General features: G+C 41.5%; 2 protein-coding genes across 3 annotated transcripts; both read left to right on the forward strand.

The window, feature by feature from the left end:
* Positions 1 to 15: 15 nt before the first annotated feature.
* Positions 16 to 22,664, forward strand: AQP10 (aquaporin 10; the record flags this gene model as incomplete). The annotated part of the gene is made up of 7 exons (XM_079146287.1): positions 16 to 1,117; positions 19,790 to 19,950; positions 20,535 to 20,661; positions 21,228 to 21,365; positions 21,472 to 21,590; positions 21,806 to 22,023; positions 22,445 to 22,664. The coding sequence occupies exons 2-7, from the start codon at positions 19,846 to 19,848 to the stop codon at positions 22,662 to 22,664; spliced, it is 927 nt and encodes a 308-aa protein (XP_079002413.1). The 5' UTR covers positions 16 to 1,117; positions 19,790 to 19,845.
* HAX1 (HCLS1 associated protein X-1) lies at positions 1,116 to 4,147 on the forward strand. Of its 2 annotated transcripts, none has more exons than XM_079139106.1 (7): positions 1,116 to 1,381; positions 1,934 to 2,196; positions 2,360 to 2,547; positions 3,208 to 3,259; positions 3,403 to 3,509; positions 3,634 to 3,724; positions 3,873 to 4,146. In XM_079139106.1, exons 1-7 carry the CDS (start codon positions 1,329 to 1,331, stop codon positions 3,956 to 3,958), a joined length of 840 nt encoding a protein of 279 aa, XP_078995232.1. In that variant the 5' UTR covers positions 1,116 to 1,328; the 3' UTR covers positions 3,959 to 4,146. The 2 variants fall into 2 exon arrangements, with proteins under 2 accessions (XP_078995232.1, XP_078995233.1); XM_079139107.1 differs by lacking the exon at positions 1,116 to 1,381 and adding an exon at positions 1,415 to 1,588 and having other exon boundaries at positions 3,873 to 4,147.
* Positions 22,665 to 23,230: the final 566 nt, after the last annotated feature.

A 23,230-nucleotide genomic window follows, 5' to 3' on the forward strand; every position in this document is an offset into this window, starting at 1 on the left:
CTCCGAGGTGAAAAATGGTTTTATGGAGTGTTAAATATGACCTAGATGGATCCACAGACAAAACTGAAAAGAAGTTGGAAGGCAACATTCACTTTTGGCTGGCAAACCATTTCCCTGCTAGAATGAGACTACAGTAGTTCTTCTTGAATGCTTTTATGTGGTTTAGCTATACCCAGACCCACGAAAGTAGTACTCTAGAGCAAGACCTAGGGTGGGCATGAGGTGTAGGAAGGGAGAGGCTTTGAAAGTGAATGACAAGAGATGGGGTCTGGCTGTGTTAGACTACAGATGCAGGCCCACTGCTCCAGGCTGAAAAAGGGATTTTTGACCCTAAGGATATTGGGGATTGAATTCTTAACGGTGCTCTACCACTGAGGTACATCTCCAATCTTTTTAGTTTTATTTTGGTACTGAAGATTGAACCTAGGGACTCTGCCACTGAGCTACATCCCCAGCTTTTTATTTTTTGAAGTCACTGAGGCTGGCCTCGAATTTGCTGTCCTCTTGCTTCAGCCTCCCGAGTCACTGGGAATACAGGTGTGCTCTATCGCGCCGAGCAAAAGGAGTTCTTACAGCCCCAAATTCTTTGTTCCCTTCCCTGGTTGTCCTACAAGTCCTTTATCTTGCTGGTTGCAGAGTCTCTTTAGAAAAAGGAATTCTTTATGGTTATGACAATCACTAATAGCTGAGGAGATGAATTCCATACACTGCCCCCATATGTCGTTATCAGCTTTGGGGAATTCAGTACTTGAAGGAGCTTAGTAAAATACTTAGTCCATTCCTGATATTAGATGTCCCCCGATCGGTTTAGAATGCGACCGAGAGAGGCGGCGAGATTGTTTCTGCTGTTGTGTCCTTAGTCCTGGGGGTGGTGAGGCGGGATCAAGGGGCGGCTGAGGGCGGGGGCGGGGGGCGGGGACCGGGCTCAGATCTCTCCATTTATGCGGTTGGGCTGCCCTCTCGTGGCTGCCGGAGACCATCGAGTCAAACCCTCGAAACATTTTCGGTTGGCGGGTCGATAGGAAGGCGAATCGACCTAGGAAGGGAAGTGATCACTGGAAAACGAAATTTTGGCAAACCTACCGGCCTCACAGGAAACTGAAAGGGGTCGGGGGCGGTGGGTAAAAATAAAGCCCTTAATTTCTAAGGAGCACCTTCCGCCGCTCCTCTGGTCCCTCGGTGCCTTAGAGTCATTTTACGGCATCTCAGGCTTGCTTTCCGGCAGCGTGAACTGACGCTTCGCTCAATTTCCGACAGCGTAGTGCAGACTTCCCTCTGGTGCGAATGGGCTGCGCGAGAGGTTCCAAGGTTCGAGTCCCAGTACGGGAATGAGCCTCTTTGACCTCTTCCGGGGCTTTTTCGGCTTTTCTGGACCTCGGAGGTGAGAGTAGGTCAGGTCTGGGTAAAGAGGGTGGGAGGACTTCTGGGAGGAACTTGACCCCTTCGCCATGTTTTTGGAAATACTTCCTTTCTCCTCCTTCATCTCCTGCGGAGAGGACAGAAATCTCAACATTGAGCACTCACTCCGAGACAGTGACCAAGTCCGTCGTTAAGAGGGGAAAGAGCAACGACCTTTCTCCAACCTGGGGTGATGCAACAAGAACCCGCGGGCGGCGGGAGGGGGTAGGACAATGGGGCTGTTCTGGGGAAGAGGACAGTGAGCAAGTATCAGGACCTTGGGGAGGGACTGGGGGACACTGAAGAAAAACCAGGGGCAGGCTTTTGGGAGGAGCTGCGAGGTGAGCATTGACTGATAAAAAACGAAACAAGATACCAGAAACACCTGTCAGCTATTTGTTATGTTTTAAGCTTCCCAGACCCCTGCTGTTACCCACTTTGACAGCCTTGAGTTGATGTTGATTTTATAGCTTGAATTGATTGTATGGCTTAAGTTGTGCTGAACTCTTGGTGGCTTGTTTGCCTCCACCCTTAGCCACAGAGATCCCTTTTTTGGGGGGATGACTCGAGACGAAGATGAGGACGATGAGGAAGAGGAAGAGGAAGGAGCCACATGTGGCCATGGGAACCGGAGGTTTGATGGTTCCCAGCCCCCAGAGGAATTTGGCTTCAGTTTCGGCTTCAGCCCAGGAGAAGGGATGCGTTTCCAGGATAACTTCGGCTTTGATGACCTAGTACGGGATTTCAATAGTATCTTCAGCGAGATGGGGGCCTGGACCTTGCCTTCCCGCCCTCCTGGTGTGTGGATTTCCCTGAGGGAGAACCCAGGGGTTTCTAGTGGATTAGTGGGTGAAATAAGGAGTAGTTAGGGGATGGAAAGTATGAGAAAACATGATTTCAGAGAGATTTAAGGGACCTAAGTCCTTTCCTACCCCAGTATCCACCTGCCACCTTTCTACAGAGCTTCCAGGTCCTGAATCAGAAACACCTGGTGAGAGACTTCGGGAGGGACAGACACTTCGGGACTCAATGCTTAAATACCCAGATAGTCACCAACCCAGGATCTTTGGTGGGGTCTTGGAGAGTGATGCAAGAACTGAGTCCCCTAAACCAGCACCAGACTGGGGGTCCCAGAAACCTTTTCATAGGGTGAGTAACCCATCTGAACATGAACTGAGAATCTGTGAGAGACCACTAATGACTAGAATTATTGTTGGTAGCTCAAAGACTTGGGTTGAAATTCTGGGTTCTCCACTTAGTGTACTTCCCTGTTTTTGTTTGTTTTGTGGTGCTAGGGCCTTCCATGTGCTAGATGAATGCTCTAGCACTGAGCTGATCTCCCAGCCCCTGTTTTCTAAATTGAGTTTTTTGAGGGTTTATTTTTTTTCCAAGTTGTAGGTGGACACAATAACTTTATTTTTTTATGTGGTGCTGAGGATAGAACATGCTAGGCAAGTGCTCTACCACTGAGCCACAACCCCAGCCCTTTGTAGGGTTTTCTTTGGGAGAAAATGGGAGTTCTGCTCTTTGTTTAAAAAAAAAAAAAAAAAAAAAAAAACCAAAAAAACAACAACAGTGATTCTTGGTTAAAAGCCGGATTGTTGGGGGAATACAGGAAAGTGTCATTTTAGGAAGACTTTTTCGTAGAAGGAGAGATAACACCCAGGAGGGCTAAGTAAATAAAGCTATTCTAAATGGAATTGTTTCTCTTGAGGAAAGGGAGTTTGGGTACTTTTAATAGTTTGGAGTCTGATCCTTCAAGTTTCAAATTAGAGGGTGACTTTTCACCTACTGTGACTTCTTCAACAGTTTGATGATATCTGGCCCATGACTCCCCATCCTAGAGCCAGAGAAGACAATGGTGAGTGTAGAGGGGAGGGGACATTTATTATCCCTCTGTTATTCTGAAATTGTGTTCTTTCTCTCTGAAGTTGCTTCATGCTATACTTGTCCCCTTTTTTCACTTGAACTGTCTTTTGGTGCTTCATCTCTTTGCCTTTTCAGATCTTGATTCCCAGGTTTCCCAGGAAGGTCTTGGCCCAGTTCTTCAGCCCCAGCCCAAATCCTATTTCAAAAGCATCTCTGTGACCAAGATCACTAAGCCAGATGGGGTGAGTTGGGAGAGAGGAGTAAAGTAACTAGCCAAGGAGTACCCTGGAAAGAGGGCCTTGAATAAATAAACCACTGACCTCACCTTTAGTGATTTTGGAATATGGTGGTGGCTTCTGCTTGTAGATAGTGGAGGAGCGCCGGACTGTGGTGGACAGTGAGGGCCGGAGGGAGACCACAGTAACTCGTCAAGAACCAGAAGGCAGTCCTAGAGGTGGTAAGTTAAGAGTATGAATCAAAAGGGCCCATTTCTTAACTCCTTGGGGAAAGGAAACTCCTACTCTTGTACTTTTAATATTATTTCTCTCCTTTACCTCTGCCCATTCTTGTCATTTAGTCTATCTGTTTATGACTCTCTTCCTTAGATCCAGAATCACCAAGACCTCCAGCCCTGGATGATGCCTTTTCCATTCTGGATTTATTCTTAGGACGTTGGTTTCGGTCCCGGTAGCCTTGTTAACCTTAGGGGCCTTCAGATCCTTTCCACTTCCCACTTGTTGCCCACCATCAACTTGTTGCTTAGCTTCTTCTGCCACCTCAGGGGCTTGGATATGTGGAACAGTGATTTGGGGGTGTGTCAGTCAGCCACTCACCTAGACTGACCAATAAAACCTTTATTTATGCTAAAGGTCTCTGGTCTTTCTTTTGTTAACACTGTTTCACCTTCCAGAATCATTCAGGGCTTTCCAAATATTTTGGCTTACAGTTGTCTTATTTAAAAAATACATATATTTTTAGTTGTAGATGTACACAGTACCTTTATTTTACATGTGGTGCTGAGAATTGAACCCCGTCCCTTACACATGCTAAGCAAGCACTCTACCACTGAGCTACAACCCTAGCCCCCTTTTTAGTTTAAATTTTTTGTTCCACTTCCAAAACCTGATTTGCTATAGAGTCAGACATCATTAGAAACTGATTTTCTTATTGAGATAACTACAGATAATGCCAATAATATTTCTAGGAAAGGATACATCAAGCTGGGCATAGTGGTACATATCTAATCACAACCATTTGGGAGGCTGAGGCAAGAGGGATCACAATTTGAGGCCAGCCTAGGCAACTTAGAGCCTATTTCAAAAATAAAATATAAAGGGCTGGAGTTGCTGCTCAGAGGTAAAGCACTTGCCTAGCATGCGTGAGGTCTTGAATTCAATCCCTAATACCACCAAAAAAAAAAAAAAAAAAAAGAAATTACATCGATACATTAGATTTCCCCCCCAAAAAAGGTATGTCAGTGTGAAGTAGGGGATAACAGTTTCCCTAACTATAGGACCACTGACTGGATAATTCATGAGATAATATGAAGAAGTACATAGGTGGATATTTCTTTACTGGCTGTTTTTATTTTTACTGGCTGTTTTTATTTTTATGTATGTGATAAAAATATAACTAGCACAAACATTACTAGATCTTTTTCTCATGGAAAAATTGTTTTTAGTACTATGGTTAGGAATGGCAAGTTTTACACATTTACCTACCTCCATTTCCTCTATAAACCACACTAAAATGATAAAGGGATTTTTTTCTAAAAAGGCACATAAGAGTCAAGAACAGGAATTGATAATAATGAAATTTGTCTTTTTATTATATCTTTTGGTGGACAGAAGCTGTTGATTTGTTGTAGCCAAATTTTATGTTTTCCTTTGTGATTAGTTTTCTTTATATCTTTCAGCAATCTCTCCTAACCCAAAGTTAAAAGGATACTCTCTTATTTATCTGGTAAAAGTTTCATAGTTTTTTCTTTTTAGGTTTTGATATCCACCTATATTTATCTTTGTATATGGTCTGAATTGGGGGAACAATTTTATTTTTTACCATTTGGAAAATAGTACATTAATGGTTAGATAAGTATTTATAAATATACATATCTGTGCTAGGTCTTTCTATTCTCTTTCACTCACTACTTATCTTTGTGCCTTTATCACACTTTAAATATCACTTGTAGGGCTGGGGTTGTGGCTCAGTAGTAGAATGCCTAGAATGTGTGAGGCACTGGGTTCGATTTTTAGCATCACATATAAATAAATGAATAAAATAAAGGTCTTATTAACATCTAAAAAATATTTTTAAAAACCACTTATATTTAATCTTTCCATCTTTTTATTATTCTCAACTGCTATAGTTTATAAGAATACAATTGATTTTTTCCAGCCATCTTTTTAGAATTTTACCATAAATAACAAATGAAGCCAAAGATCATATATAAGGAAACCTCTAACTTGAGTAATGGAGAAAGAAGCAACTTGGAAGAAACACGCTAGGTAGAGAGGAAAACTTAGCAAGCACACAAACTAGTATTATATTTAGAAATATAAGGTAATATCTTGTATCCTTACAACTATCCAAGTGTGGTGACATATACCTGTAATTCCAGCTACTGGCAAGGCCAAGGCAGGAGAATTCCAAGTTTGAGACTAGCCTGGGAAACTTTGTGAGACTATGTCTCAAAACTAAAGGAACTGGGAGTATAGCTCAGTGATAAGAGTGTTTACCTAGTATGTTCAAGGCCCTGGGTTCAGTCGCCAAGGCTGGGGGAAAAAATAAAAAATTACATCAGGATGCTAGAAAAGAAAAACAAAAGCAAAAGAACTTTGGGGAATTAAAAATGTCATAGAAGATATAGAAAAACTAAAACTATTTTGAAGACAAAGTTATGGAAATATCCAAAAAAGTAGTTGAAACACAAAGAAGATAGATATAAATCATCAATTAAAGAAAAATATCCCAAAGTGGAAAGACATTACTTTTCAACCTGAAAGACCCACAATATGCTAGACATGAGGGATGAAAATAAACCCCAAGGCACATCATATGAAATTTTAGAACACTAGAGACAAGGAAAATTTTTAAACTTGGGTAAGAAAGATCACAGAGGATTAGGATCAGAACATAAACTTTAATAGCAACATGAATTAAAAGACAATAGAGGGCTGGGGTTGTGACCCAGGTGTAGAATGCTTACCTAGCATGTGCGAAGCACTGGGTTCAATTTTCAGCACTGCATATAAATAAAGGTTCAACAACTAATGAAAAAAATTTTAAAAATAAAGGTCCATCAACAACAAATATATATATTATACATAATATAACATTGTATATATATATATATATATATCTCGTATATAATTAATTTTTTTGAAAAGAGACAGTGGACACCTGTAGTTCCAGCTATTCTGGGAGGCAGAGGCAGGAGGATCACTGCATTCAGGAGTTCCAGACCAGCCTAGGAACCTAGCAAGACCATTTCAAAGCAAAAAAAAAAAAAAAAAAAAAAGACAGTGGAGATCCACCAATTCCACTATTGGATATAAATCCAAAGGAAATGAAATCAGTATGTTGAAGAGATGATCTGTCTTCTCATGTTCATGGCAGCATTCTTCACAACCACCATATTATTGAATCAACATAAGTGTTCAACAAATGAATAAAATTATTTTTTAAAACATAAAAATTAAGAGCCAGCCACACTGCCATGTGCCTGTAGCCCTTGGGAGACTGAGACTAGAGGATGACTTGACTTCAGGAGTTCAAATTGCCAGCCTGGGCAACAGGGAAACCATATCTCAAAAACCTAAACATTTTTAAAGAGCAAAGGAAAAAATGGAGCAGAAAACTTACAAATACTGAAGGAAAATTACTTTCAATCTAGAATTGTGTACTAGTTAAAACTATCAAATGTGGGAGTGCATTATATATTTTTACACGTGAAAGATCCTCAACATTTATCTCTTATGTACCTATTCTTAGGAAGCTTCTGGAGGAAGGAAGGAACAATTTTATTCAAGGTTCTCTTCATCAGAAAACAAGCTTTGAGTTGACTCAAATGAGGGAAAAACAACCCCCATAATGATGAAAGGAGGCTCTATGATATGGCTGTGCTTTAGATAAACAAATGGTCCAGAAGAAATGTCTTCAAAAAGATGAAACTAGCTAGGCACAGTGGCGCATACCCATAATCCCAGCTACTTGGGAGGCTGAGGCAGGATGATCACAAGTTTGAGATCAACCCCCTATCTCAAAATAAAAAGGCTAGGGATGTACAGCTCAGTGGTAAGGCACCCCAAGTTCAATCCCCAGTACAGGAAAAAACAAAAAAACTGATCTGTTTTAATTATCCAAAGATTTTAGCAATTGTGAGGCAAAAGTTCAGGGATTGAATAAATAACAAGTATCTAGAAAACTAGGTTAACAGTAAAACAACAATTGCTCAATTGCATCAGGGCACAAAATAAGGAGTTTAGTTAAATTAGACTACATGGCCCACTTTTTTGTTGTGGTACTATGGATTGAATCCAGGTGTACCCTACCACTGAATTATATTCCAGCCCTTTTTATTTTTTCTTTTGAAGCAGGGTCTTACTTAGTTGCTGAGGCTGACCTTGTACTTGGAATCCTGCCTCAGCTTCCTGAGTAGCTGGGATTATATGGGTGTGCCACTGCACCCCACTGGCCTACCTTTAAATAGCGTATATACTATGATAAATAATATTGCTATAATATAAGGTATAATGGGTCTTTGTTGAGAAGACAGAGGAATCGAAAGTATGTATATTTTTGTGGGGAAAGGACCGAATAGCTAAATATGTAAAGTTGATAGGTAGTATCAAACAAAAATAACACGTTACAGTAAGCATATTATTTGGAGATATAGTGGTAAATAGTAAGGTAAACATTTAAAAAATTGGAAATTGTTGCCTCTGAGGAATTGAAATTTATGTTGAGATTGGAAAGCTGATATTTTTTCATATGACTTATAGAATTATTTGACCCTTTAAATATCTATATATTATCAATAAAAATAAATTTATAGATGTAATGCAAAAAAGTGAGTTAAAGTAAATAAAAGTACAGAGAAAATACATTTATAGCTGTGTTGGCATTTGGCAGGGTAGTGATACCACAGACAAGTGGGGAAAAGATGAAATTGTTTCAGAGATGGTTTAGGGAAAACCAGAAGAAAAAAAATGGCATTGGATTTCTAATGTATGTTGTGCTAGATAGGTTGAAAGCCTAAAATTAAAGGTGAATTTATAATGCTAATACAAGAACCGGTGATATTTGTGACTTTGAACTAGAGAGAGACTTTGGGGTGGGGGGAAGGTACTGGAGATTGAACCCAGGGATGCTCTACCACTAGGGAACATTTCCAGCCCTTTTCTTTTTTTTATTTTATTTTATTTTTATTTTGAGACAGGGTTTCTTTTAAGTTGCTGAGGGTTTTGCTAAATTGCCCAGGCTGGCTTTGAACTTTGCAATCCTCCTGCCTCAGCCTCCCAAATTGCTGGGATTATGGACATGTACCACCCGACTCAGTGACAAATGCAGACTTTAAAAACAAGATACCCACCAACTAGGCAAAAATTAGTCTGGTAATGCCAAATATTAACAACAATGTGAGGGGATGGATCTCTGTTTTACTCCTCAGGTAGTATGGATTAATACAGCTATTTCTGTTTTTGTAAATAAAGCAATCTGGCAATAGAGAAATTAAATAGGCACATACTCAATAATCCAGCCATCTTAATCTTGATATATGTTACAGGGAAATTTGTGTCTAGATGTATAAGGGGGTCACATACAAGAATATTTATCACAGCACCATTTATATTAGAACTGTTAGGTAATTTCCATTAGAGAAATAGATTAAATGTGTGTGTTGCATAGTATAGAATGCTACTCAGTAGATAGATGCAAAATATTGGAAAAAGGAAGGAGTAATGAGCAAAAAAATGAAAAGAAGTCAGGCGTAGTTGTGCACACCTGTAATCCCGCTGGCTTGGGAGCCTGAGGCCAGTGGATCTCCAGTTCAAAGCCAGCCTCAGCAATTTAGCAAGGCTATAAGCAATTTAATGAAAATGAGTCTCTATTAAAATAAAGAGGGTTAGGGATGCGGCTTAGGTTAAGTGCCCCTGGGTTCAATTTCTGGTAACTAACACACACACACACACACACACACACACACACACACACAGAGAGATTTTTAGCACAATAACACTTATGTCAATTAAAAACCACATCAAGGAACTTCTGGCCATCCCAGTTAAACAGGTCTGTGAGCCAGGTATGGTGGTTCACACCTGTAATTCCAGCTACTCAGGATGCTGAGGCAGAAGAATTGCAAGTTCAAGGCCAACCTAGGCAAATTTCAAAATTTAAAAAGGACTGGTGATGTAGGTCAGTGGTAGAGCATCCCTGGGTTCAATCCCCAGTACTATAAAAACAGATCTATTGGCAGAGGTGAGTGCCTTAGGGGCTTGAGATTTTTGAACACAATGCCTATCCAAATGATTGGCTTATTGCTACACTATGCAGGATGACCCTGAGGAAAAATTTTAAAGGAATAAAAATGAAAACTGAGCAGAAACTTTAGCAGCAGCACACTGTGGAAAAGATAGATTTTACAGTTTAATTTCAGACAAATCACATACATACCATACTACTACCACCACTGACAACAACAGTACTCAAAAAACAGATTCAGAGTTCCTAAAATCTATTATCTAAAAGGGGGCTGGGGCTGGGTGTAGTGGCACAGACCTGTAATCCCAATAATTCAGGAGACAGACAGGAAGATTACATGTTCAAGACCAGCCTCAGCAACTTAGTGAGGCTAAAGAACTTAATGGTACCCTGTCCCAAAATAAAAACAAAAAGGACTGGGGATGTAGCTCTGTGGTAAAGCATCCCTGGGTTAAATTTCTAATACCAAAAACATAAAATAAGATAAATTGGGGCTGGGGCTACAGCTTGGTAGTACAGTGCTTGTCTAGGATATACAAGGGTCTGGGATCGATCCCCAGTACCACACTTATGCATGTATGCACATGCATACATACACATTTACCTAAAATAACCAGTTTTTAATCAAAATTATGAGACATTTGAAGAAATATGAAACCGTGATCCACATCTAGAATGAAAGAAAAAGTCAATAAAAGCTGAATCTGAATAGGCCTAGATGTTGAATCTGGACAAAGATTTCAAAGCAGATTTTATAAATATATGCAGAGATTTAAAGGAAAATATTTGCTGGGCATGGTGACATATGCCTTGAGTCCCAGTTACTTGGGAGGCTGAGTGAGTCGGAGCATAAATAAATAACCTAATCTTTTACTTCGAGAAACTGAATAAAGAAGAGTAAGAAAAACCTAAAGTAGTAGGGAAAAAGAACATAATAAAGACCAGAGTGAAGTCAATGAAATAGAAAATAAAAGCATTAGAGAAAATTAATGAAACCAAAAATTGGACTTTTGGAAATATCACCAATAAATCAAGTGTGGTTTCATGTGCTTGTAATCCAATCTACCAGGGAGGCTGAGGCAGGAGGATTCCACACTCTAGGCCTGCCTAGGCAGTTTAGCAAGACTGTATTAAATTAAAATAAGAATGGTTGGGTATGTAGTTCAGTGGCAAAGTGCCCCTCAGTTAATTCACAGTCCTCCTCCCCCCAAAAGAAGTAATAAATGAGTATAGTAAGATTTCAGGATAGAAGGTCAAAGAAAAATATAAGACTAGACAAATTAAAGAAAGGATCCCATTTGCAAAAACATGATAATGAATGAAATACTTAAGAATAATTGTGACAAGAGAGGTGCACAAGCTGAACGTGGTAAACTACAAAAATTAGTGAGAGAATTACAGTATAAATAAATGGAGATGTATACCATGTTCATGAGTTGGAACACTTAATAATACTAAGATAACAATTCTCCCCAAAATCTATCTGTATATTTAAAGCAATCTATATAAAATTCAAGAAAAGTTTTGTTTTATTTTAGAAAAATTTGACAAGCAGTTTCTCCTGTTCTGGAAGGTAGCCCTAGTAGTAAAAGTTAAGATGGACCTAATTTCTGTAGGCCCTTAGAGATCATCTTCTATAGGCCTCTTATAGTTACTCACTATTGGAAGGCTAAAACCCATGCCAGTTTTAGCTGTTGTTTACAAAATGACTTGCTGAACTTTCCAGTAAGTATCTCCAGGGCATTTGGGATTCTGTTTTCAGATCTATCAGGTACCTTGTTGCTTTTTTCTGCTGCTGCTTGCATAAACATTGAGACTATCCAGGTCAGATGGCTGTTGATGTTGATCCAACCCACTTGTACCATACAATTTGAAAGTATACTTTGTCATTTTCTTTTATTCTAAAGTTTTTAGTGTGTCTTGGATTTTTAAAATATTCTTTATGTTTTTCTTTTTATTGTTGTTGTTGATGATGATGATGATGATGATGATTGGTTCTAGGGATTGAATCCAGAGCCTTGCACATGCTAGGCAAGTGCTCTATCATTGAGCTACATCTTTAATGCTGTTCTATTTATTTTTATATGGCAAGTCAAGCTCTCGTTTTGCTGCTATCTTCTCAGAATTCCAGCCAACATTAACTTTTTATTTGTGGGGTGTACTGGAGATTCGAACTCAGGGGCCCCTGACCACTGAGCCACATTCCCAGCCCTATTTTGTATTTTATTTAGAGACAGGGTCTCACTGAGTTGCTTAATGCCTCACTGTTGCTGAGGCTGGCCTTGAACTTGAGATCATCCTGCCTCAGCCTCCCAAGCCACAGGGATTATAGGTATGGGCCACTGCACCAGGCAATATTAACTTTTTAAAATAAAATTAAGCCAGGTGCCATAGCACATGCCTGTAATCCCAGTGGCTTGGGAAGCTGAGGCAGGAGGATTAGGAGTTCAAAGACAGCCTCAGCAATTTAGGGAGGCCCTGAGCAATTCAGCAAGACCCTATTTCAAAATAAATAATAAAAAAGGACTGGGGATGTGGCTCAGTGGTCAAGTGCCCCTGGATTCAATCCCTGGTTCTACCAAAAGAAAAATTTAATGCTGTATTTAAAGTATCCGGAAATAAAATTTATTTATCATATACACCACTTTATATATACTTTCACATATGTGCATATATATTCTTAAATTTTATGCAATGAAGAAATAAAAGGAAAGTTATAATAAAATATACTTTTTGATATGTAAATGCTCATGCACAACTAGAAGCCATAATGAAAATATCTTGACCAGTATAGATGTCTTGCATAGGCACTTGAGTTCCATGAAAATGTAGGTTTGAGAGCTGGGGATATAGCTCAGTTGGTAGAGTGCTTGCCTTATATGTACAAGGTTCTGGGTTCTAGTCCCCAGTACACACACACACACACACACACACACACACACAAATGTAGGTATGACTAACACGTTTTTCTGAAATAGCAAATGACTGGGTTGCTAAAGTGCCAAACAAAATAAAGTACTGTGGTCTCCCAATTTACATGATGATTACATTCTTAGAAATTCAACATGAATTAAAACACCTTAAAAATACTCTTGTATTTATACACTAAAAGAGTCATACTCTGATCTCACGTTAGCACATTTTTCATCAATATGTGTATCTGGTAAGACATTCTAAAATCACACAAGACAGAATAAGTCCTTGATGTGCATCTTGCAGAATGTTTAACATACCTGGACTCTAACTATACAGCATAACACCCCAACCTCATTGATTGTGAAACAACAATAATAAAAATTCCAACTCCACAGATTTTCAAAATTCTCCTTAGGGGGTAGTATTATTCCTCGTTGAAAAATTCTGGTCTAATAGAAGTTCTTCTGAGACACTTAGAGACCACCATAGAGACAAAGAGCAAATGTACTCCTGGGCTTTAACTCATGGCCTAAGACACATTAAAAGGTAGTACAAGCTTGGAATGTTAAAAAAAAATAAAATAAAATAAAAATAAAAGTTTTTTTCTCTACCCTCCCACATAACTCCTAATTCACATCTTGTTAGGTATTAAAAACTTGGTATGTGCTTCCCCTTTCCTTATCACCTTTGGAGACTATTTGCATCAGTAGGGCCTGGATGCTCTTGCTATGACTCACCAAAGATAAATAACATAAAAGATAAAAACTATTGAGGAGCCATCAAAATGGCAAATTTCCAGTACCCTTCACTTGGTACTTGTCATAATTTGTGTTCTCTCTCAGGCACATGCCTGTCTGTAATCCCAGTAGCTCAGAGGCTGAGCCAGGAGGTTCCCAAGTTCAAAGCCAGCCTCAGCAATTTAGTGAGGCCCTAAGCAACTTTGCAAGACCCTGTCTCAAAATAAAAAAAATAAGAAGGGCTGGGGATGTGGCTCAGAGGTAAAGTACCTCTGGGTTCAATCACTTGTACAAAAAAAAAAATTGTGTTCTCTTCCATTTCCCACCAATTGTTCTATTAACAACTATAGCAAGTCATCCTTCTCACAAGGCAGAGATGTTTATACAGGACATGACATCAATATGAAAAACTAACATTTTAAAGTTAAGTTAAAGTGCCCTCATAGGAGAAGAAAACACATCTTTGCAATGTACCTACCAATGAACATTCCTAAACTTCAAACAGCCTTTTCACAAGAATAAAACCAACTCCTTTTGTTCAGGGAGCCAGACTGATACTCTGGTTAGTGCTGAGTCTCCTTTCTCATAGGAGAAGCCCTAATAAAAAGCCTTGCCTGTATGTTCTCACACCTGACTTGTTTTTATTTCTACTGTCATCAAGTCAAACTTCCTGTATCTGGCATCATTTCTACCTAGAAACATGAGAATGTAGTGTAAGAATAATGAGTATGTCTATCTTTAGAAAAAAATAGAAATAAGATCAATTAATACTTATTATTTTTTAAGGTGATAATGAAGGGAAGGAAGAGAGAAAGGAAGAGAGAAGGGGGGAGAGAGAGAGAGAGAGAGAGAGAGAGCGCCAGATGAGGTGGCACACATCTATAATCCCAGTGACTCCTGAGACTGAGGCAAGGAGGATCACAAGTTGAAAGCCAGCTTCAGCAACTTAGTGAGACCCTATTTCAAAATAAAAAATAGAAAGAACTGAGGATGTAGTTCAGTGGTAAAGGGTCCCTGGGTTCAATCCCCTTTGTAAACAGAGAGAGAGAGAGAGAGAGAGAGAGAGAGAGAGAGAGAGAGAGAGAGAGAATGAATGGTGACTTGATGTTGTTCAATCTGAAAGTCTCAAGGAGGTTGCTAATGGTTTGAAAACTGTCTTCACCTTGATCCCTACCACCCAAACAGATTCTGCAGACCCATGAAGATTTTAGAAGTTATCTTGGGACATAGACCTGTAACAAAGTGAAAAAGGCAGGATTGAACAGAGAGAGTAGCTAACACACAGTGTGGTTGCAACTGAGGACTCAACTGATCCTACGATTCTATAGGGCATTCTGGAATGCAGATGATTCTTCAGAGTTGTTCCATATTAAGACAAAGGGACCAGGACTTTGTGTTGCTGCACCAGCCAATCATTGGTTGCAGGAACTCAATTGAGAAAGGGCAAGGCAATTCCCTATAGCTGCAGGTGATTTCCAGTGAGGGAAGCAGCTAGGAGTCATCAACAACAGATATTCCTAGCAGCAGGGGAATTGACTTATAACCCTGATAGGGGATTTAGGTGAAGCACTACAATGTATTACAATTCATCATACCTACCAACTAGACCCATACTTCTTATGATTAGTTTGTCCTGCCTGTTGAGGGAAATGCTTCTGTAGAATTCTGACTGGGTTTTTGGTTTTCTTTCTTCCTCCCTCCTTACCTTCTCTTCCTTTCCCTTCCCTTCCCTTTCCCTTCCCCTTCCCCTTCCTTCTGTCCTTCCTTCTTTCCTGCCAGGGATTGAACCCAGAGGCTCTTAACCACTGAGCTACATCACCAGTACTTTTTATTTTTTATTTTAGTTTGATAATCATACCCTTTATTGATTCTTGATTTTACCTCTCGTGCTTTAAGAGTTTGTTGAGGAATTGGGTTCCTAAGCCAGCATGATGGAGAGTTGGGCCTGTGTTTTCTTCTAGTAGGCATAGGGTCTCTATTCTAATGCTTAGGTTCTTGATCCACTTTCAGTTGAGTTTTGTGCAGGGTGAGAGATAGGGGTTGAATTTCATTCTGCTACATACAGATTTCCAGTGCTAGTTTTTCTAGCACCATCTGTTGAAGAAGCTATCTTTTTCTCCAGTGTATGTTTATGGTACCTTTGTCTAGTATGAGATAACTGTGTTTATGTGGGTTTTCTCTGTGTCTTCTATTCTGTTCCATTCTGACCTCAATCTTGCAATCCTTCTGCCTCAGCCTTCTGAGTAGTTGGGATTAAAGGTGTGTGCCACCATACCTAGTCAAGAGCTGCTTTTCAAATGTTGTATATTTCTCTGCTGCAGATGATACAGATTTGCTCCAGAGTCTGAGGGGCCCAGATTATGATTCTCCTATTAGAGTTTGCCAGAGTACACAGCATCTTTTCCTACCACAGATATTCTGATTTAATAAGATCTGCTGGGTTATATGGCTATAGAGGCCTTTTTTGCTTTGGGCCCCACTCAAAACTGACAGCCTTCAATGTCACCTGCTAATTTGGTCAGAACTGTATTCCAAAGTGTAAAATATATTGCTCCAGAATTTTAATATTGGCATTGTACTTCTTTCATAGTGGTGGGAGGTGTGAGATGAAGTAATCTGTCCTCTATTCTGAAGAGAGTAGTCCAGCATATTTTAGACCACTACACCTCTAAAAACTTCACCAATGTAGCAATTTCTTGAATCTTTATAGAGTTTTAATTTTCCACTCTGTGAATAAATGTATCTATTCAAGACATTCAATTAATTTGTCACTTCTTACTCTTCTGATCTGATTAGCATAATGTGTGTGTGTGTGTGTGTGTGTGTGTGTGTGTGTGTGTGTGTATACATGACTGATATGATGTTCTTGAAAATATACAGATAGTTGAAGCCAGGCATAGTGGTGCATACCTGTAATCCCAACAATTTGGAAGGCTGAGGCAGGAGGATGGCAAATTTGAGGCTAACCTAGGAAATTTAGTGGCAACTTAGTGAGACCCTGTCTCAAGAAAAAGGAAAAAAAGGACTGAAGTTGTAACTCAGTGGTAATACATCCCTGGGTTTAATTCCAGTACCCGGGTGTGGGGCAGGAAGGGGGGCACAGACTCCAGATAGCCAAGCTTCCTTTAAATTATACTATGATAGAGGACCAGGGAGTTAATAAAGTCCTGGGGCAAGCCCATAAATGTACATTGCTGTTCTTCCCTCATGGATGAAAACTGCTTCTGATCCTCCTTTCTGACCTAATTGAGATGGAAAATAACATTTACTAAATTAATGGTTACACTGCACCAGCTAGATATTATATGACATTGCTTACACAGTTACTAAATGGGACACAGTAATTGCAATTGGGGTTACTATTTTGTTAAGTTTATGGTAGACCACTGCCATCTGCCATGTTCTAACCAGTTTTTACAGGAGCCAAGCTAGTAGTATTACAGCATCACCTCCCCTGTATTCTTTAGTTCTTTAGGGTGGCTCTAATCTCTTCCATTTCCTTACGATATAGTATTGGTTTTATTTATTATCTTGGTGTGGGGGAGTTTCAGACTTCCAGCTGGCCTTCATCACTTACCCCATGAGTCAAGAAACCATTGTGGGTGTTAGGAAACTTCAAAGGATATCCATTTTAGTTATATGTTGAGCTATTAGAAAAATGACAACTGAGTGGATCCATGGTTGCAGGGAATGTACTGTGAACCAGACCTGAGTCAGAACTCCATTCATTACCTGCACCCCATCACTACTACTCTAACAAGGGGCTGCAGTATAATTTTGCATTGTCAGCTATAAATGTTAATTCAGATTCTTTGTCCAAAAATTCTTGAAAGGTCTGACTACTTCTCTTTCTTCAATAATGGCCACCAAGGTAAATGACTAGTTCTTTACTTTTTTGTGTGTGGGCCATCCTTTTCCCCAAATTTCCTAGAACCAACCAAGGAGCATATTCATCTCATATCCTGAGGATCTTTCAGGATATTAAATTCTGTGTCATAGGTGAGTGCTCCCACATCAAGGAATTCTTCCATATCTGACTGTTATGGTTTGAATGTAAAGTGTCCCCTCAGAAAAGCTCATATTAGACAATGCTTTTAGGAATATTTAGAGGTGAAATGATTAGATCACAACAGCTATTACCTAATTAGTGGATTGATGCATTTGATGAGTTAATAATTTGAAAGGACTACTGTACTGGGTAGTAACCATAGGCAGGTAGGTTGGAGGAGGTAGGTCACTGGGGTCATGTCTTTGGGGTGTATATTTTGTCCCTGTTGCCTGACTGGCTACCTTGTGCATGCGTCCCCTCTGCGCCTTCTTCCTGGCTGCTGTGATGTAAGCAGCTTTTCTCCTGCGCACCCTTCTCCCATGATGTTCTGCTTCACCTTGGGCCCACAGCTAATGAACTGGCCATCTGTGGACTAAGACCTCTGAAACCACAGCCTGAAAATAAACTTTTCTACCCCTAAAATTGTTCTTGTCAGGTCTTCTCGTCACAGCAACAAAAAAACTGACTAAGACAAAGGTATCAGCTAATCCTAAGGGGAACTCTGGAGCTAGAATGGCCTGTTAGAGTTTCCCAAATTGAGGCAAAGAGACCAGGTCTTGTATCCCTGCATTAACCAATTATTGGACATGGCCCCATAGGTGAGCTCACCTTGGGTGACCCATTTTCCTACCTCATAGGGCACTGCCCAGTGAAGGAGGCAGCTCTGTGATATCAGAGGCTGATGGGAGTGGTAGCACATACCTATAGACAAACTTCTTGGAAGGATGAGGTAGGAGGATGGCTTGAGTCCAGGAGTTCTGAACTGTAGTGCACAATGCTGATTGAAGTTCAGCATCAATATGGTGACTTCCCAGTAGCCAGGCATCACCAAGTTTCCTAAGGAGGGGTGAACCAGCCTGGGTCAGGAATGAGTATGTTGATGGAACACTGTGTATTTGTTATACCTAGCAGAGAAGTATCATTGCACACAGATGTGTAATAGAACTGGGCCAGAGCCCAAGTGGTTACATAAATCAAGGACCCAGGCCTCAAAAACTTCATAAACTATACACAGTATTTTAAAAATTTGTAGATTATCTGTTTCCACCTACTAGGACATAAGCTCTGGTAGGGTAGAAACTATACTTTCTTCACCATGGCTTCCCTAAACTGAAGTTGATTTACTATTAAGCAAATCTAATAGGAGTCTTGAGATAAAGAAATAGGATCTGGCTTCATATTATGCAGAATAAAAGTGGTGTGTCTCTGGAGAAGAGCAGATGGAGCTGAGCACAGGTGTGAAGTCCTCATCTTAAGTCATGGCAGAAGACACACAGATAAAGATTCTCTATTTAAGCCGGGCATGGTGACGCATGCTTGTAATCCTAGCAGCTCCAGAGACTGAGGCAGGAGGATTGCAAGTTCAAGCCAGGCTCAGTGATGGCAAAGTGCTAAACAAATCAGTGAGACCCTGTCTCTAAACAAAATCGGGTTGGGGATGTCGCTCAGTGGTTCATTGACCCCAAGTTCAATCCCTGGTATCCAAACAAAACAAAACAAAACAAAACAAAAGGATTGGGGATTTGGCTCAGTGGTTAAGTGCCCCTGGGTTCAACTTCTGATAAAAGAAAGAAGAAAGAAAGAAAGAAAGAAAGAAAGAAAGAAAGAAAGAAAGAAAGAAAGAAAGAAAGAAAGAAAGAAAGAAAAAGAAAGGGGGGGGAGGGAGGGTGGGAGGGAAAGAAAGGAAGGAAGGAAGGAAGGAAGGAAGGAAGAGAAAGAAAGAAAGAAAGAAAGAAAGAAAGAAAGAAAGAAAGAAAGAAAGAATGAAAGAAAGAAAGAAAAATCTCTAATCGAGGTGACACTCTTCATGAAGAAAGTACAAGCATTCAACATGTGGGATTCATTTTCACATTCCGTAATCTTCAGCCCAGCATCTCTGGATGCCTGCTGAGTTCTTCAAATATCCAAATGGTTTGAGGAAAGCCTTCATGTTCCAGGTGAGAGGCATTGTAGAATACCAGATGGAGAATCAGAAGACCCAGATTTGAATTCACTCAATCACTAACTAACTGTGTGATCCTCATATGTCAATGGGATCAATAGTACTACATTGACATAGCTGTCTTTAGGACCAAGAGTACTAATGTATATGAAGCAGGGTACTTTCTGCAACTCAGGCTAGTTCTGTGAGAAACAGGGATGAAGGACAGAAGAGAGAGGGCCTGGGTAAACTCCAGGCATTGGTTGCACACAGCCTGCCCACAGACAGGCCTCTTACATTCTAGTCTCCACACATGCGCAGAAAGCTGTGAGGTCTATTCTACACGTCTGCATAGATATTAACTGCTAAGATAATTGGTTTTAAAGTCTGTTCCTTATCTTTTCCCCTGGCATGCAGGAGCTGTGTGCCTATGCACACAGACGCGTAGTGGACAGAGACAGCAAGACACCACCATGGCCTATGCTCAGCCGCTGGCTAAAATCAGGGGTCGCTTCCGGATCCATAGCCTCCTGGCCCGACAGTGCTTGGCAGAGTTTCTGGGTGTATTTGTGCTCATGGTAGGTAGTAACTGGGGGGAGGAAAAAAGGGAGGTAGACCAATGTTTCTGGCTCTTCCTAGTGTTTTTTCTTTTTCTTTGTGTCCCACTTCCTTTCACCTCTCAATCTCTCCTCTTTTCCCTCTCTTGTCCCTCCTAATCTTTCTCCTCTTCCTCCTTCTTCTACTTATTTTAAAAATTTTACCTGTTTTGGTTCTGGGGATTGAACGGCACTTTACCACTTATCTACAGGGGTCTTGCTAAGTTGCTGAGGCCTCACTAGGTTGCTGAGGCCTCACTAGGTTGCTGAGGCTGGCCTCATACTTGCAATCTTCCTGCCTCAGCCTCTCAAGTCACTAGGACTATAGACATACACCATGGCATTCAATTTACTTATTCTATTTAATATACTTTATCATCTCTCACCTGCCTTCCCTTTTTTCTTTCTCCTCCACTTATTCCATTTCTTTATCTCTTTCCTTTCTCTGCTTTCCTCTCTGGTCCCTCAGATCTGCACATTTCTCTTGGTTACTTCCTGTTCTTTCCCAATCTTTCTCCTGTTGGTCTCCTGGACTCCCTGTTCCTCACCTTTCCGTTTCCTGTCAGCTCCTCACCCAGGGGGCTTCAGCCCAGGCTGTCACCAGTGGAGAAACCAAAGGCAACTTCTTCACCATGTTTCTGGCTGGTTCTCTAGCAGTTACAATAGCCATCTACGTGGCGGGCAATGTCTCAGGTGAGCAGGGTGGGGTCTGGTCATCGGAGGGGGTGGGAAGTGTACGTGACAGTGGGTGTCTGGTGATGGTAAAAAGGCAAATCCTTGGTGACTCATGGGTATTATCTCCTTAAGCTTGACCCGTGCCCTAGACTGAGATATGTCTTCAACCTCACCCAGTCCCTCCCCTTCTTATATCTCTCCATTCCCCTTCCTCACACTATCCTTGGCTCACTTAGGCAGAAATCTATGGCAGGGCACTGATGGTAACTGCTGTCCTCAGTTGCCTTACACCTGAAACCCTCTGGTATTATCTCTGCTCAGGACCTCACCTGCTTGTCCCTCCGATACACACTGCATCAGCGTGTTGAAATGGAAAGAGTAGATACACACAGGTTCAAATCTTGGCTTCATTGTGTGACCTTGATAAGTCACTTAAACCCTTTGAGTCTTAATTCCTTAAACTATATGATGAAAATGATACTATCTATCTTAAGAGTTGTAGGAAGGAGTAGCCATGTTGCCTGGTGAGAGTATTTGCCAGTAACACTTAATGGATACTCATTTTCTTTATTTGATCCTTGAAGGAGCTCACCTGAATCCAGCCTTCTCCTTGGCTATGTGCCTCCTGGGACGCCTCCCCTGGTCCAAGCTCCCCATTTACTCCTTTGTGCAACTACTGTCTGCTTTCTGTGCTTCTGGAGCTACCTATGTTCTCTACTATGGTAACAGAGGGTACAGGGTTGGGAGCACCTGTGTGTGGGTAAGGGTGCCGCAGAACAGTTTTGAATAAGCAAAGATGGAAACCCTGGGTGTTTCTCTCTCCCAAAGATGCTCTACAGAACTATACAGGGGGGAACCTAACAGTGACTGGCCCCAAGGAGACTGCCTCCATCTTTGCCACCTATCCTGCCCCTTATCTGTCCCTGAACAATGGCTTCCTGGATCAGGTAGGTGTGAAGAGTAGAACTGGGAAAGTCTAAACTTTGCCCTTCACTTGGGACCCCAGCCTATTGTTCTGGGTAAAATACGGAGTTAGTTCTACTTTGGTACCCCACCAGCCTCTAGCCGCTGTGTTGAATAAAGCCAGATGACTTTGTGGAGTGTTTGGGTGAGGGCAAATGGAGCACCTGGCAACTAATGATCAGGTCCCCTCTGTCTGAAGGTTCTGGGCACTGGGATCCTGATTGTTGGGCTCTTGGCCATCCTGGACAGACAGAACAAGGGAGTACCTGTGGGTCTGGAGCCTGTGGTCGTGGGGCTGCTGATCCTAGTCATCGGACTATCCATGGGTGTCAACTGCGGGTTCCCACTCAACCCTGCCAGAGATCTGGGCCCAAGGCTCTTCACCTACCTGGCTGGCTGGGGCCCTGAAGTCTTCAGGTGGGAGACATCTTTTCTGGATGCAGTCCTTAACTCACCTTCCTCTGCTAATGACTCTGTCCTTGGGTCTCTAGTGTTGTCCTCTTAAATAGTTCTCTTGCCCTTAGGACAGTGTCTCCCCTCCCGCCTCCCCCGGCCCCAGGTCCTTTCACTGGAACAGTTAAGATTTAGAGGTTGCATTCTTGGGAACATCATATTATTTCTTTGGGCATTAGTGACTCATTAGCAAATGGGTATATTCAGATAATTCCCTAAGACTAGAGGCTGGACCAAATTCTTCTGGGGTTCCCTCCTTTCTCTTCCTGGTGTCTTTTACTCCAGGAACTACTTTAGGGAGGTCCTTTGTTACTGGCCCAGTCTTTGAGGAGACAGGAGGCTAAGGGAACCATTTTGATATGTCCCTTTTGTCCTTCTCTTGCAGTGCTGGCAATGGCTGGTGGTGGGTGCCTGTGGTAGCCCCTTTGGTGGGGGCTACCCTTGGTACAGCAACATACCAGCTTCTGGTGGCTCTGCACCACCCTGAAGACTTAGAGCAAGCTCAGACTGTGGAGTCTGCTCAAGAAAAAGCCCCAGACTTGGAAACTCCTGCTTCAGTTCAGATGCCTGAACTGAACTCTCAGATGCCTGAGAGTAAGCTGTGATTATGGCAGTCCTCAGTTTACTTGTGGACACAAAGGTCGTCACCCTGCCTGCTTGCAAGATAGATATTTTTTCTCTTCGTTAGTATAGCAGACACTGGGAAGCTCCTCTATTTATCAATGAAGGCACCCCTTCCTCCTAAACTGGGAAGGATTGCCTGGACAGAGGAGAAGCAGAGGAGGATGAGGTCCAAGGACTCCGGCTCCATCTCTGCTCCCGCAAGCGCGTTTTCTGACCCTCAGGGCCTCTAGGAACGTAGTTGCTAAAAGTAGCCGCCAGAGGGTGCCCACCCTGGTTTGAGAAGGTTGCGGGAATCAGCTGGGTGAGGGCAGACCATCTAGTCGAGGGCATGACGGGGGACTTCCCTCCGAAGCTTGATTCCCATTGACTTCCAGTCTTATAACCTCAGTGTCACTGGCCTTTACCCCAACAGGGATGCTTCGCAGACGGTCGTTAGAGGTGCCTCCATCCAGGGGGCGTGGTGGGGCGGTGGAAAGAGGGCGATGGCAGAGCACAGACCTTACTTCGCCTTGTAGACTGGGAAAGTAAGTCAGAGAAGCTGAGGCAC

The sequence above is a fragment of the Sciurus vulgaris genome (genome assembly GCF_902686455.1).
Source record: "Sciurus vulgaris genome assembly, chromosome: 1".
NCBI lineage: Eukaryota > Metazoa > Chordata > Mammalia > Rodentia > Sciuridae > Sciurus > Sciurus vulgaris.